The sequence below is a fragment of the Parastagonospora nodorum genome (assembly GCF_000146915.1).
Source record: "Parastagonospora nodorum SN15 chromosome Unknown scaffold_6, whole genome shotgun sequence".
NCBI lineage: Eukaryota > Fungi > Ascomycota > Dothideomycetes > Pleosporales > Phaeosphaeriaceae > Parastagonospora > Parastagonospora nodorum.
In genome coordinates this window covers 48,793-63,147 of record NW_001884554.1, presented here as the reverse complement: position 1 = coordinate 63,147, position 14,355 = coordinate 48,793, and the positions used below count along the sequence as shown (strand labels likewise).

Below are 14,355 nucleotides of genomic sequence, written 5' to 3'. Positions count from 1 at the left end.
GGTAGCAGGGGAGTGCATGCTGAGATGAGGTGATAAACGAAGGCGGTCAACGGCCATGGTGGAGCGGCAGAGTGGGTCCAGGCGATTGTCCCAAGAGGTAAAAACAACGACGCCAAACGGTGACTGGCTGGAAACCCAAGCCGGTGGCTTTCGCGACACTGTTGCCGTTGCCCCAGTACCCGTCTTCTGGTTCCACGCCAACAGCAAGGGTCGTCGATCGTGCCGTCTTTCCAAATTTGTTCGGAAACGTTATGAAGACGAGAAAACGACCAAGCGAGTGTTCCACCCCAAACGGGTATGGCGCTGCCATCAGCATTGTCCCGATCCTAGTAGTCTGTGTGTGACGCAGCGCCCACAATGGCGCTTGATAATGTACGAACTCGTTGGATGTGTGCAATGTCGGTGGAACTTTGCTGCAGTGCTGACCGTACTGGGCCGAGGTGCCATGCCCTCCGCCACGGATGCGGCCATGTGGAGCAACCATGGCGGCCTGCGTCCGCGGCTCCAGATTGTGGAAAAATGATAGGAAAAGGGGATTAGACACTCACCTGACAAAAGTTAATTCCTCTGTAACGCCGTGTACGCCGTCGAATCTAATAATCTCGCGACCGAAGTTAGGATTATTAGTGCGCTGCGTCTTGGTCTTCTTCTTGTATTCGGGCTTGCTGCCTTTGCCATCGCCTGGGATGCGCTCCGCATTGCGCTCTTCGTGCTTTTCGACATGGAGCTCGACCTTCACGTAGGGCTTGAAGTCCTTCGGGTCGTCTTCTTCAGGTGGAAGTGGAATATCTTGCCCTGCAAGAAACTCGATGCTCAAGTCAAGGTTGTGATGAACCGCAGCAGTCTTTTGTGTTGCTTCGTCACTTGTGCTGCGGTAGCCCTCCGGCTTGAGCACCCACCCAGGAGTACCTGCAAACATGGCTTCGTTCTGCATCATACCACCATCCCATCGCTGCCAGTTGAGTGCGACGATTTGTACACCAGCGCGCCAGAAGACGGACGGGTTCAAGTTCGATGAGTTGAGACGCAGGCCTTTGGGATATGCGCGCATGAAGAAATGTTTGTTGTGGTTGAACAACCCCGCGGGGTTCGTCTCATGTACTTCCATCAATGCCTTCTCAGACAACGAGAACACATGTGTGGGTATGGAAGCTTCAGGTGTGTCGAGACCCTTGAAATGGTAGCCACCAAAATATACGCCTAACTTAGACAACGTCTCGATGACCTTGGGCTTTGGCGCCGGCTTCTCTCCTTCTGGTGTTTCGTCTTCAGTAGTGTTCGATGATGCAACCGACTCGGCGCTTTTGGTATGCTGGAGAGGAGGCGCCGGTGCTTGCAAAGTAGTTGGCTGTGATGTGGCCGCTGGAGGCGGCTTGAGGTGAGAAGAACGCTTTACTTTGACCACAATCTTCCTCTCTAGATCCTTCAACACGGGCAGATTGACACTCTCCGAGGGTTGAGAAGGATCTATGGGTAGATCAACAAGGAGACCCTTCCAGTATTCGTTCATCAGCTCAACCATGATCTCCTGTTGCTCGGGGCAGGTGTGCACCTCGAGACTGACGATGAGCGGCAGGTTGGAGGTCTTGAATGCGTAATCACGAATCGTAGCGCATACTGCTCGGAATGGCAGATCCTTGGTCAGGGTGTACCCGTGTAGTACTCTAGGCTCGGCTCTGTACGCGTAGGAATCTGATCTCCACGGTTCGACCTTCTCCTCTCCTTTGCCAGAGGGCGATAGCGACCGCTCCTTTTCCTCAGAAGCGCCTTTTCGACCAAATCGAAGTTCGAGACGCTTGCGCAGACTCAATTTCTCCTTCTTGTCCTTGTTTTTCTTCTCGACTTTTGGGGCACCGTACTTTTGCATCTCCTCTTCATCGGAGCTGGAGTCTGAGGGCGGCTCGCCATCCCAGACATCGATTTCGACACAGCGACAACCTCGCATGAGTACGTTCTTGTACGCATCCGTGCTCGACTCGCTAGACAACTGATTGCCAGTGAGGTATGTGTTGTGGCTCGAGGAGATGAAGTAGTTGGAGATGGGGTACGATTCGTCGACGGGTTCTGCTGGCTTCATAGCATTGGCGGACCCAGAGAGGAAATAGTCGTGGAAGGCCGTGATTGAACCGCCCTGGAGCAGTTTCGCGTCATCTGCTGAACATTGTTGCTCGTCTGTGAGCCAGCGTGCTTGACCCTCTGGTGTTCCCAGTTTGTACTGCTTTTCGAGCTCGTCGTGCAGGACCTGTAAGTACTCGGTGAAGGGCTTGGAGAGCTTGTCAACGATGCGGGCTTTATCGTAGCTCGAAGCTGTCCCTCCACCTGCCTGGAGCTGCGGTTCATCGATCTTCGGGGCTCCGAGCTTGTGGTCCTTGGTCTGGGCTGTTAGACCGTGAGACATGGTGACTTGGTTGGACGGCGGACTGAGTCGTCTGTGTTGTTTGCTGATGGCGAAGGTGGGCGGATGTCGCGCGGTGGTTGATACGAGGCTGCTCTACGAGCTGGCTGTGCTTGCGACCTGCGACCTGCGGCCTGCGGGCTGTACAGCTCAGCTCAGCTTACGGCTATCAGTTCGATCCTCGAACGGGTCTTCAGCCGTTGGTGCTACTATGTAGACTGAATGCACTCAAACACACTGCGGATTAGCTGAATATCAAAATCAGAAGCATTCGCAGGGAGTCCCAAAAGTTGAGGTGTGAGGCGGGACCTAGACGGTAGTGAAGGTGCGGCCCGTCATGTTGGTGGGCTGTTGCTGTCAACAGCTGAACTTGGCAGCCGCTCTAACCGTTTGATCGACCAATCGAAACATGCCAGCCTCCGACAGGCCTTGCTTTGGAGCCTCTGCGCGACATGAATTGCATCAATCAAGGTTCACGAAATGGCGTTTGCTGGTCCCACTTGCGCGTCGCGTGCGCTGACATGTGCGCCTGCCCTGCCAAGCCTCATGCTTGTTACGTCACTCAGGGTCCAGCAAATGTCATAGCTCCGAGACATAACGATCCTGCTCCAAGATCACACAACCCATTGTAGCAAACATGGCAAAGTCACGCAGAGAAGCTGAAACTGAAGTACGTGCTTGGGGCTTCGACCATGTCTTTACCTGGACTGATGGGCCGTGAGTATTGAGCATCTGATTGAATCGTTGCACTTGCTTAACGTGTGCTAGAAATGCACATTACCCGCCACACAAGCACAGTGGCGTAACAACACATCTTGTACTCAATGGCTCTTTGACGTACACATACCCGAATGATCCCGAGCCGACCAAGGAAACGTTGGGCGTCGGTGGTAGGTGGGACGTGGATGCAAACAAAGTGCACGAGGTATGGGTCGGAAAGGAGGGATGTACATATGTTATTGGAGAATAGCAGATGGAAGTGGTATAATGCCTGCAAACACGAAAATATTACATCTCAACCGAGGAACCCATTCTGGCCAAGATACTTAATCGCATCGAGTGCCAGCTGATCCGACTTGACCAGCTCTTGTTCAACGAGCTTTTCATACAGCCCTAGTCGTTTCTCTTCTTTAGGAGGAGGGTGTCTGTACCTGCAACCATCTCCAAATGGACATTTGCCATGTTGTCTCCAATTGTCACACATCTTCCCTCTGCCAGGCTTCCGCTCCGTCTGCGCGGGTACAGGTGGTGGTACTTCTTTGACGGGCGGCGGTGCGATCTTCGACGATATTGCCTCAGGTGGTGCGTCGCTGTCGTCCGACTCATCATCAGACTCTTCTGACGGCTCTTCCGAGCTGGACACAACGGAAGATTCCGAAAGCACCGAACTTTCGCCCTCTGACTCTGTCGCACTGCCATACCCTAGTCCCAGGTCAACAGTTGTGGGGGCTTCCTTCTTTTTCATCATGCTTTCGTGCAGCTTCTTACGCAGTGCGGCGAGTTCTTCTTGTTTCTTCTCATCCCGTTGACTGCGCTCGTAAACCTTGGGTACGGGCCTTGCGCGCTCAGGTTCTGGCTGCGGAGGCTTTCCTTTCAGTCTGCGAACAAACTCTAGTTCGTTCTTGCGCTTCTCTGCCTTGGCTTGGGCTTTTTCAACCGCCTTTTGATATGTCGGAAAGTTTCTTCTTCGATCTTTGATCCACTCTGCAATATCTGCCGCCGTCTGTAGCGAAATATGCTCGCCCTCATGTTCGAATGCATATCCGCCACCCTTCAGCTTCTCACCGAGAGCAGCCTCCTCGTCGATTTCCTCTTCTTCGCTGCTCTCCTCTGGCTTTTCATCGTGGTTTGTGAGGCCCAGCCTGACCTTTCCTTTCCTATTGCCTTCCGTCTTGTGCGATTTAGATGGTACTGGTGCGGACGAAGGTGTGGGCAAAGTGAACCCAAACCCAGGTACAGCTGGTGGCACGGCTGCCTTGGCTCTCGGCGGTTTAGGTCCTTGCTGTTGTGGCTTGCGTTGCAGCTGGTGTTGTGCATGTGGGTCATTCTGACGCTCATCCCATTTCCTCTTCTGCCCGGACTGTTGCGAGGGTGCGTATCTTGGTGATTGTTGTGGTGTTTGCTGTTGGAACGGTGGTTGCGCGAAAGGTACATTCCCAGCGCCGGCCATATGACTGGCAAAAGCTGCCATTGACTGGGCCCCAGCAGGTGTTGCCATGAACGACATAGCTTGTACCAACGTGTTTGGATCGATCGCTGGTGGGTTCATGTGGGCGCCATTGGCCAAATTCGGCCCATTCGAGGTGCTTGTCTGTATGGGAAGGTTTGGTTGCTGCCAGTGTCGTGAGCCGCCTCTTTGAGCAGAGCCTCCTCTGTTGTTCTGATATCCTCCCCGTGGGCTCCCTCTGCTGTTATTTGCCGGCCCGCCCCTTTGACCTCCGCCAAAGCTACCACCTCCACCGCGTTGATTACTACTCCTCCCGCGACCTCCATCACCCCTTCCCCTACTGCTACCACCTCTCTGGCTTGGATACGGGGACTGATTGTCGTTGGAGGAAGCTTTCGGTGGCGGTGGAGGCGGAGGTGGGAACTTGAATGATGACATTCTTAAGTCGCGAGTGTTGGATATAATGGTGTATATATATGCATCACTATCTTTTGTAGTTCCGGGGCGATGTGCAGCAAAGCGACAGAATGCGAAATTCTGGAGCAGTTCAGACGCGTCTCGGGAGTCCGCAAAAGTTGTAATCGATAACACTAGCGCGGCGCTAGTCATGCATAATTCTTGTAGCTAGCTTTACCTCTGCGTCCACCACACTCTCAAGATGCCTCGGTGACATATCCAGTTCTCTCGAACACTCATGAAGCCTCCTATAAGCCCATCATGTTCATTCTCGTAAGTATGTCTCGTGGCTGTAGTGATTTGGAACCTTGCATTGCCCCAGTGTTCGCGCATCACATCGTGCGCTGTATGGGAGTCACGGGCAGAGGGCAAGACTTCTTTCACATGCTCCTTCCAGAGCTGAGATTTATACTCTCTTTTCTCGAGTCGTATTTTGTGGTCAAGACCTGGTGTCTTACCAAGAAGATCTTTTATGTACTAACCTTTTCCCAGACCACAATACAAGACCTGATCCAAATCAAACCGCAGGACTTCTCCAAGCCCAGCGCACAAGCTATCAAAGATGTCGTCAACGAAAAGTATGCGAACAAGATTGTCCCTGGTATCGGATTATGCATCTGCATGTGGGATCTTTTAACAGCCACCGAAGGCCTCATCGGCCACGGCACCGGTCTCGTCAACGTCAACATTGAATTCCGCATGACTGTGTTTCGCCCGTTTCGTGGCGAGATTATCTACGGCCGTATCAAGAGTTCGAGTCCAGATGGCATCATCATTGATCTCGACTTTACCTCCGAGGTCTTTGTACCGTATCAGAATTTGTTCGAGAATTCGAGCTTTAGTCAGGCTGAGGGCGTGTGGGTGTGGAATTCAGATGGTACAGAACTGTTTCTGGACAAGGGCGAGCCCGTACTATTCAGAGTCGAGCAAGAAGAGTGGTTTGATCAGAGGCCGACGATCGTGCAGAAGGATGAGCAGGGGAACGTGATTGAGGAGAGAGGCACAGCTTGGCGGGTCATCGTAAGTTTTCGAAGTCATTACATTTGACAGAAATCATGCTCATTATCCGCAGGGCTCGATGAATCAGGCAGGCTTAGGCCCGACGCTATGGTGGGGCGAGCAAGAGGAAGGCGAAGACGGTGATGCCGAAATGGACGACGCTGAGGAATGAATGAATCAATTCCATTGACATGCCAAGGGTGCACTCAGGTTTCAGGCCAAGACAGGATTTGTACTCAAAAGCTTTGTCCAACTAGTCCATCGCTTGGGTGAGAAGGTCAAACACAGCCACGTCCCAGCTCGCTCAATCTTAGAAGCTTCTGTTCTCTTCCTATCTCGTTCGTCTCTTTGTTCTACTAATTGTGGCGCTTTTTTATCTTCATTATTCGTTCAAAATGGCCTGCTCTGGTCATGAAGACTTGCGCCCATGCGGGCCATCTTTCCCCTCAGAACATTGTTGTCCTCGGAGGAGCTATTGTCACACAGTTCTCCTTGGAAACGATACATCTCGTTCGTATGCCACAACCAGTTGTCCTGGTGGGTCAAATTGCGCTTTGATCAAAACCATTACCTGCGATCCGAGTCAGTACAATGCGACCCTACATCCGGAAAGCCAGGTGCATGTTGGGGAGACGTATATGTAAGAAAGTGTGGCGAGCAATGCTGTCTGTCGTCCGGGTTATACTTGTCAAGGGTCCAGCAGATGTTGCCGCACTGATAATGCAGCTACAACATTGGAATTGACGTCTTTCGCTCTAAGCGCTACTTCCACGAACACGCCTATCGCCACCGCGACTTCGAACTCGATGCCTTCATCGTCTCCTTCGCCGTCGCGCAGAAGCGGTATCATGGGTATTGCACTTGCAGTGCTCTTGGTGGCCTTTTACTGGTTTCACTCATCCTCCGAATTGTTATCGGAAGAATATCTGGACTACCGTTCAAAATGCTCAGAACTGGGACGAATGGACACGAAGAGAATATTTCATGGGGCGAACCCGAGCTGGAAGACACCATGGGCACACAGCAGGAACTTGTCCACGGAGAGTCAAGCACGGACAGACGTGCTCATGAGCTACCCACGAGTCGGAACGTAAGCGAGCTTCCGGTTTGAAGTAATCCGTCATAATAACCTATGACACATTCGCTCACATTCATAGACGCAATTGTCGCATCATCAACGGGTGGTGGATCTGCGGACTCCACATAATCGCATGTCTATACTATAAAGCTATGCACGCGTTACCTAAGCGGGCGAATGCGACCAAGGTCTTCACGGCTTGACAAGATCTTCGTTCATGGCAAGACTCTCGGACACGCTAGAGCTTCACTTGGCTCCAGTAACGCACACGATCGCCACAAGGAATGATGTGGACCTGTAGACACGGCAAGAAGCAAGACCCAGAAGGTGTGCAGCAGGCATTCGATAGAACTAACGAGTGACGGTTGCAATCGTCACCTACGAATACTACTACAGGGGCTGTACATGTGACCTCCACGACCTGACGCTTCAAACACTTCTCCTACACGACCAGCAACCTTATCCGTCTCTTAGCGTCTACCCCTCGCCTGAAGATGCCGCGAACATCGATCCAGCCCCGGTAGATCGTGCGCGGCTGTTGCTGGACACCTGTCGGAGCACCTCCGCAGTAGTGCGCTAAGACGTTGGCGAGAACCTGGGGAAGGGAAGGGGTCTTGCGTCCCGCAACCAGATCCTGGGCGATGGCGCTAGCGGGTCATAGTCGTCAGGTTTTGCTGTGGAGATGATGATCTAGGAAAATCGTTGAGGATGTTCTGGATGATCGTGAGGGGTCTGTGTAGGTGTGGAAATTGGCTTCGACGTTGAGTTCGGGTGGCTCGGGGTGCGGCATGGTGTTTGTAGAACCTATCTCTCGTGGGTTGTGGTGTAGTAGCAGTGGGTACAGAAATGTAGTTGAGAAAATCATAATTCATTCACGATATTTACACGAAAGTGCTCTCGCGACACCTTCCACTCGCACTCGTACCCATGGGTATTAACACCAGCCATCAACCCTCTAATTGCATATCCACCTGCTCCCTATTGAAGAGATTTACACAGTAGACTTCTCGTTGAAGCCCTCGGTGTACTGAGCGCTTCTCTTGCGGGAAGCCTCAGCCTCGACGTCGGTCAAGCTCTTGCGGCGGTTGTCACCCTGGATATCCTGAACATCCTGGAAAGAGACGGTGGGAACAAAGCCCTGAGACTTCCAGGCCTTGCTGACCTTGCCGTAAAGCTCGTCAACTTGCTCAAGAGACAGACCCTTGGTCTCGTAGATCAGGGCCCAGACGAAGAATCCGCAGATGAAGCAGAATCCGCCCCACACGAAGAAGACCTTGGCTCCGAGGTTGGCATTGCCAGGGCCGTCATTGACCATGTAGGGAGTGGCGTACCCAATGGCGAAGTTAAGAAGCCAGTTGGAGGCGGCTGTTGCGGTGGTTAGTATAGTCTCAAATGGTCAATGTAGGGATAACTTACTGGTCATGGAGAGGGACTTGGCGCGGACCTTGAGGGGGAAGATCTCGCCAGTAACGACCCAGGCGACTGGGCCCCAAGAGCAGGCGAAGAAGAAGATGTAGATGCAGACGAATGCGACGAGCGCGTTCTGTGCAGCCTGGTTCTCAACACCAGCAACGGTACCAGTAATGGCAACGATGAACTGGCAGACAGCCATGCCGACAGCGCCGAAGAGGAGAAGGTTGCGACGACCCCACTTCTCAACAAGGTAAAGACCAGGGAAGGTGGAGGCGACGTTAACGGATGATGTGATCATAGAAATGATGAAGGGGTTCTTGAAACCAGCACGCTGGAAGAAGGAGGTACCATAGTAGAAGATGAAGTTGACACCAGTAAGCTGCTGGAGGGCCTGGAGCAAGCAACCAGTCGCCAGACGCTTGCCAAGGTTGCCCTTGAAGCAGTCGAGGTACGTGGACTTGCCGAGCGAGAGCTCGTACTCGTGGTTGGCAGTGATCTCGGCAAGCTCCTCGACAACGGCTGGGTGGTCGATATCGAGACGACGAAGGGTGGACAGCGACTTGGCGGCGGCCTCTGGCTTGCCCTTCTTGATGTACCAACGAGGGGTCTCTGGGAGGAAGATGCAACCGACGAACAAGATTATAGCCCATGCGAACTGTACTGCAATAGGAATACGGTATGATCCGGTATCGCTGCGGTCCTTAGTAGCGTTGTTGACGATGTTGGCAAGGAGGATACCAATAGTGATAGCAAGCTGGTAGGCACCAACAATGACACCACGAATCCACTTGGGCGCGGTCTCAGACTGGTAGAGGGGGATGGTTGCACTGATCATGCCAACACCGTATCCAGCGAAGAAGCGACCAGCAACGAATACAGGAATGTCGGTAGCGATGGTCTGCAAGATGACACCAACGCAGAAGACAACGTTGCAAGCAACGAGACCGAGACGACGACCAAGGAAATCAGCTGCAGGTGCAGCGGTAAGAGCACCGAAGAATGTACCAGCGGAGAGGATGGAGACGATCAAAGAAGATTGGGAGGCGTCAACATCGAGCTCGTTTTTCTCGTTGCGATAACCGGTACTGAAGGTATCCTTCCAGTAGGTCATGCCCAGGATGCCACCAATGGTACCAGTATCATATCTAATGGAAAGTCAATTGCTTGTTGCACTAAACAGAAGAACATACATACCCGAAAAGGACACCGCCAAAGGCGACGAACAAACCGACCAGAATGGCAGGGAATGCGCTTCCGGCACTCCCCTCGGGCTTCTTCAGCATCAGACCCATGATGAAATAACCTCTTCAGAAAGGTTGTATGAAAGGGAAGAGATCGAGTGAGGTCCTCTGAGTTGCTGTTGATACTCAAGACTGGATGAGGATTTTGGCACGGGTCAACCTTCCCTTAAGTACGTGAACTGTCACACGCGCACCCCGACATGGACCCCGACCTGTTGTCCCAGAAGCGTGTGTCTAGTCCGGGGCTGGAGCGTGGAGAATTGGCGCTAGAGCCATTATTGGTTCATGCAGGATGGTCCGATAGCACCGTCGTAGCGTAGATCTTAGCTTTGGCTCTTGAACGCTTAGTTTGAAGCCTCGGCGCACCAGATGGACGCCAGTCATGCATCTCGAAGGCACGATTGGAATCCTTGCTGGTGCACTATCTTCTGCTCTGCATGCGTAAGCAGTGCTTCGAGCCCGCTCCCGGACCTTAGCTTGCAAATTAGTTTCCAAGCAAGCACAGAATCTGTCTGCTCGTCCAACACGAAGGATTAGGAAACTCGGAATCCCCGTGCAGCATGATTGTAGTGGCGCAGCTTGGGCAAGCCGAGGCTGCAAAAAGGCGTTCTCGAATGGTTCTGATAGGCTGCTAAGCTCTCTAGCGCCGTTGCATTGTCATCGGTGAACATTGACCTTATGTCGGAGATCATGCGCATGGCTTTGCGGGGACGGCACACTGTTCATCAGTCAAAGAACAATGAACGCCACCAGCACGCGGAAGTTGATTTGCTGCATGTAGCATCTCAATGTTGATCCTCTCGCGCTCGTCATGCCAAGGGGCTGCATGCGATCTCTCGCTGCATTAGGATGATCACCTGGCGGACATGATTGTTTCAGCACGCCGCTCAGCCTCGAAAGTGCGACCACACTGTCACGTGTGCTGGCGTCGACCTCAACCCCACAAAGCTCAAAAATGTTTTGTCAGAAGATCTTAGTATCCTGGGATGCCGTATTTAGTGCAGCATGTCGGAGAGCGGCGTTGTTGCTGTGACCATATTACAGTCCGTGTGGCATGGGCGGACATTGACAATCTTGAACACGAAAATGGTGCCAGCAGAAATTTTGCTTCTGGCCTCCAGTTGGACCCAAGCATACGATGCGCGGCGGGGTGCATTAGCTCCCATGCGACATCCCGGAGGCTCAACAAGCTCTCAATGGACGGGCTTGTCTCTTCTAGTGCAGTCTCGACCAACCAGAATAGGTCGGCTAAGCTAGCTTGGCTTCAGATGGCTGACGCTGGGACAAATACCGGAGAGATTTTCGCCCTCGCTAGCCATTGCAGGCCTGGTGATGCTGTGGTCCATGCTGCCGAGTTCGCGGTGAGAACGTCCAGGTCCAAGAGTGCGGGCGCGCTACGATGGACGCTGTGATCCAAGAACTCCCTAGATGTCAAATCGTGCCATAGAAGGATGTGCCATGCGTGCTTGATGGAAGAGCTTGAGATTTTCGAGTTATTGGGTGGCTGGCGAGGCTGCAAGCGGCACAGGTCCTTCAGCGCGTCGCACATGTGGTGATGTCAGGGGGCAACTCCGCCGTGTAACTTGGTCTCTGTCGCGTGGTATCCACATTGCGGGCGCTTTCTCCAAGGTCACGAGTCCTTCCCGTCTTTGTCTTTCTGGCAACATCAAGCGAGTTGAGGAATGCGCTTGTGTTGTAAGTGGTGATGATGTCAAGTCGAAATAAGGTTAGAGGCCAAGCGATCTTGGCAAAGATCTGTCAAAGACCTAAGAAGCCGGCACTTATGGGTGTAGATATCCTGCATGTGGTTGTTGGGTGCACAGATGTTCAGCAATCACGAAGGTGGTTTGTGTACCATGCCCAAAACCCGCTGCCTTCCATACGGCTAGTTCATTGACGATGTTTGAGTCAATCAAGCACTCCTGACATGACCGTGCTCTGGAGCTGACAGACCCGTAGACAGAGGTAGGTATTGGGCACAGTCTGGAACCGAGATATACTAAAAGTAATGGCCAAGCATCGCCATGATCAGCTCCCCGCATCTTCAGGCCACGACCTTTGGATACGAATCGAACGTACGCCGAATCGAATTGATCCCAGGGTCACCTTCCTACTCAACGTTGTCATGCTCTCAAGAGAACTTCGGAAATCTGAGCAGATCCGATCAAAGTTCATTTTAGACCTGTAATGAGCTCTATGCATCTATGTTGAATCATAATCGAGACCGACCTGCACAAGCGATGGCCACCCAGGAACTTCGGAAGATTCTGGGTCATGGATCAGCCCTCCCTACTTTCATAATTTATGCTAAAACCTTCTGACCCAGGATTCAAGAGATCTTGGCGGTTCTAGAGAATATCGTAAGGCGAGTGGATACACAGTGATCGATGTTGTCAGCTAAGTGTTGTTGTATGCTCAGGTTGCAGCAACGACTGAAGACCACAGCTGCACACAGAAGCAATCTGCGCTCGACTCGAATCGTACAAATGTGCAAGCTTGTCATCTTTGCCGAACGCCCATTCAGACTCGAAGCTCGCGATATACATTCGACAATTCTGTGAGACCATACCAAACGTTGACAGAACTTCCAGGACTTCTGCTTGCATCTGAAAAGTTGTTCACGAGAAAAGAAAGAGACAGGGATTCCGAATCATTCGAAGAGAGATATCGTTCGAAAATACTGACGTGGTCTCCGTTGTATACGTTGCGTAGAAACGAATTCCTTATCAAACGCCCATGCCGAAGTATTGAAGTTCGAGACTAAGAGTCAAATTCCACACGAGAGAATTTTGCAGCACCAAGTGGGCCACGACTCGCTGGAAGCAAAATAAATGACAGTCAACACCAATACGCCTGCATCGCGACTACGAAAGCGATGTCTGTAGCTGTCCTTGGTCAATATATTCCAACTAAACCCAGATTATGTCATCAAATCAGATCTGGCTCGATGGTGTAGTTGGTTATCACGTCAGTCTAACACACTGAAGGTCGGGAGTTCGAGCCTCCCTTGAGTCAATTTTTGCAGTTTGATACTACTTGCGTTAAGCTGCTATTACTTTTTGGTGTTGTGGTGGTGATGCTGAAACATGTGATGAGTGTTGTTGTGCTTAGGGGCTGTCAAATTCGATTTTCGTTCATTTGCGGGGCACAAACATCATATTCGGCTGCTATGAACATCAGAGCATAGAGACATCAACTTGACGCTACACAATTTGTAATGCTCGCCCACAACACCAGCTTTTTGTTTCGTCGATAACGTTGGTACCTTTCCAAGGTTGTAATGCATTCTGCGACCTTGGGAAGTACAAGTATTCAGCCTTGGCACAACGCTCTGATCAAACTATCTCATCGCATGCGACTCTCGACTCTCGAATGAATGTAAGGGTCCAACCATAAGCCCTAAAATCATTGAAGTAACAGGAACTAGCGTATGCTGCTACATGGACCGGCACTCCAGCCGCAGAGTGACATACCATGCGTACTTCTCGTATGCAGCTGATCATTGTAGCCAGCATCTGTAAAGTTCTGTGCGGCACAGTGTAAAGTTTCTAACAGTATGCGGCACGGAACACTAAGGGCTTCAGTCGGACCGAAATAGCCTTGCTAGAAATGCTAGTGGGGACTGCCTATTTCCCCCAATATGCGGAGATGCAGGCAGAAGCATGTAATCGATTCACGATATCGGGCCGGGTCTGAAGCTATGGGAGATTTGCTGATTGGGCTTCAATCTTAGGTGAAGGGCGACAGCCTACCGACCTTGATGCCTTTTTTCTGATCTTCGGACGGCTCACGATGGAGAATACATAATGAAGGGTTAGAAAGTCGCATCAAACCCTGCATCATCAAAGTTGCATTTGGACTTCGACTGAATCCAGCGCTCCGAATCTGGGGCCCATGAGCCCTTACTGTGATATTCCAAAATAGTTCAATGCCGCAGCTGACAGCTCATGCACCCGAAATCTTTGGAGCTTATAAGCTGTAAATTACTTTATGATCTACTCAGGTATCCTTTAACAACTGAGCGAAATTAGGTGTGCCATTGAAGCTGAAGTAATCAACTGTTATGCCCATAACAAACCTCCCAATTCCTGCAGTCAACGGACCTGTGCCATTAGTCTTGAAAGGGAACAACCTATTCGCATCTGGTACAAACACAGATGAATTCGGTGTCTTTGCGGAAATGATTCCTCCAGACTCTGCTTGCAAAGACCAGTAATCTTCACGCCTGATTCCGAATACCACCTCCTCAGATATCTTGCAATTGTTATCACTATATCGAGACATAATCAGTGCTCTTGACTAGGGTAGTGTTTTCGGATTCCATCAACATACTTTGAGAGACCTAAGCGTGCACACCACCAGGCTGTGATATTGACGATGGATGCTGATCTTCACATCATGTTAGCTGAAACAGACATCATAAACATAAGGGCTGGAAAGGATCTGGAATATCTTACAGAATGCCGAAAACTGGATAACAAAAGCCTTGGAGGGCAAATTCCGAAAAGTTGACGCATGATTATGCACTGCAAACCCTAGCGACAACTTTGTTGGAGGCATTCCAAGCACTGGGCACTTGAAGTGGCCGTGGTATGTTACCATACAC

General features: G+C 51.5%; 8 protein-coding genes and 1 non-coding gene across 9 annotated transcripts; 4 read left to right on the top strand and 5 right to left on the bottom strand.

Moving 5' to 3' along the window:
* Positions 1-46: 46 nt before the first annotated feature.
* Positions 47-484, bottom strand: SNOG_04110 (hypothetical protein; the record flags this gene model as incomplete). The annotated part of the gene is made up of 1 exon (XM_001794484.1): positions 47-484. The coding sequence occupies one exon, from the start codon at positions 482-484 to the stop codon at positions 47-49; it is 438 nt and encodes a 145-aa protein (XP_001794536.1).
* A 60-nt stretch (positions 485-544) lies between these two features.
* On the bottom strand, positions 545-2,398 carry SNOG_04109 (hypothetical protein; the record flags this gene model as incomplete). Its single annotated transcript, XM_001794483.1, has 1 exon — positions 545-2,398. The coding sequence occupies one exon, from the start codon at positions 2,396-2,398 to the stop codon at positions 545-547; it is 1,854 nt and encodes a 617-aa protein (XP_001794535.1).
* Positions 2,399-3,032: 634 nt separating this feature from the next.
* Positions 3,033-3,365, top strand: SNOG_04108 (hypothetical protein; the record flags this gene model as incomplete). Its single annotated transcript, XM_001794482.1, has 2 exons — positions 3,033-3,112; positions 3,164-3,365. The coding sequence occupies 2 exons, from the start codon at positions 3,033-3,035 to the stop codon at positions 3,363-3,365; spliced, it is 282 nt and encodes a 93-aa protein (XP_001794534.1).
* Positions 3,366-3,410: 45 nt separating this feature from the next.
* Positions 3,411-4,664, bottom strand: SNOG_04107 (hypothetical protein; the record flags this gene model as incomplete). The annotated part of the gene is made up of 2 exons (XM_001794481.1): positions 3,411-3,546; positions 3,598-4,664. 2 exons carry the CDS (start codon positions 4,662-4,664, stop codon positions 3,411-3,413), a joined length of 1,203 nt encoding a protein of 400 aa, XP_001794533.1.
* Positions 4,665-5,279: 615 nt separating this feature from the next.
* SNOG_04106 (hypothetical protein) lies at positions 5,280-6,189 on the top strand (the record flags this gene model as incomplete). The annotated part of the gene is made up of 3 exons (XM_001794480.1): positions 5,280-5,295; positions 5,341-6,038; positions 6,091-6,189. The coding sequence occupies 3 exons, from the start codon at positions 5,280-5,282 to the stop codon at positions 6,187-6,189; spliced, it is 813 nt and encodes a 270-aa protein (XP_001794532.1).
* A 223-nt stretch (positions 6,190-6,412) lies between these two features.
* SNOG_04105 (hypothetical protein) lies at positions 6,413-7,128 on the top strand (the record flags this gene model as incomplete). The annotated part of the gene is made up of 2 exons (XM_001794479.1): positions 6,413-6,657; positions 6,744-7,128. 2 exons carry the CDS (start codon positions 6,413-6,415, stop codon positions 7,126-7,128), a joined length of 630 nt encoding a protein of 209 aa, XP_001794531.1.
* A 958-nt stretch (positions 7,129-8,086) lies between these two features.
* SNOG_04104 (hypothetical protein) lies at positions 8,087-9,800 on the bottom strand (the record flags this gene model as incomplete). The annotated part of the gene is made up of 3 exons (XM_001794478.1): positions 8,087-8,460; positions 8,512-9,653; positions 9,703-9,800. 3 exons carry the CDS (start codon positions 9,798-9,800, stop codon positions 8,087-8,089), a joined length of 1,614 nt encoding a protein of 537 aa, XP_001794530.1.
* Positions 9,801-10,744: 944 nt separating this feature from the next.
* On the bottom strand, positions 10,745-11,298 carry SNOG_04103 (hypothetical protein; the record flags this gene model as incomplete). The annotated part of the gene is made up of 3 exons (XM_001794477.1): positions 10,745-10,776; positions 10,887-11,002; positions 11,027-11,298. The coding sequence occupies 3 exons, from the start codon at positions 11,296-11,298 to the stop codon at positions 10,745-10,747; spliced, it is 420 nt and encodes a 139-aa protein (XP_001794529.1).
* Positions 11,299-12,690: 1,392 nt separating this feature from the next.
* Positions 12,691-12,764, top strand: SNOG_16615. Its single transcript has one exon. It is a non-coding gene; the product is annotated as a tRNA-Val (tRNA).
* The last annotated feature ends 1,591 nt before the right edge of the window (positions 12,765-14,355 follow it).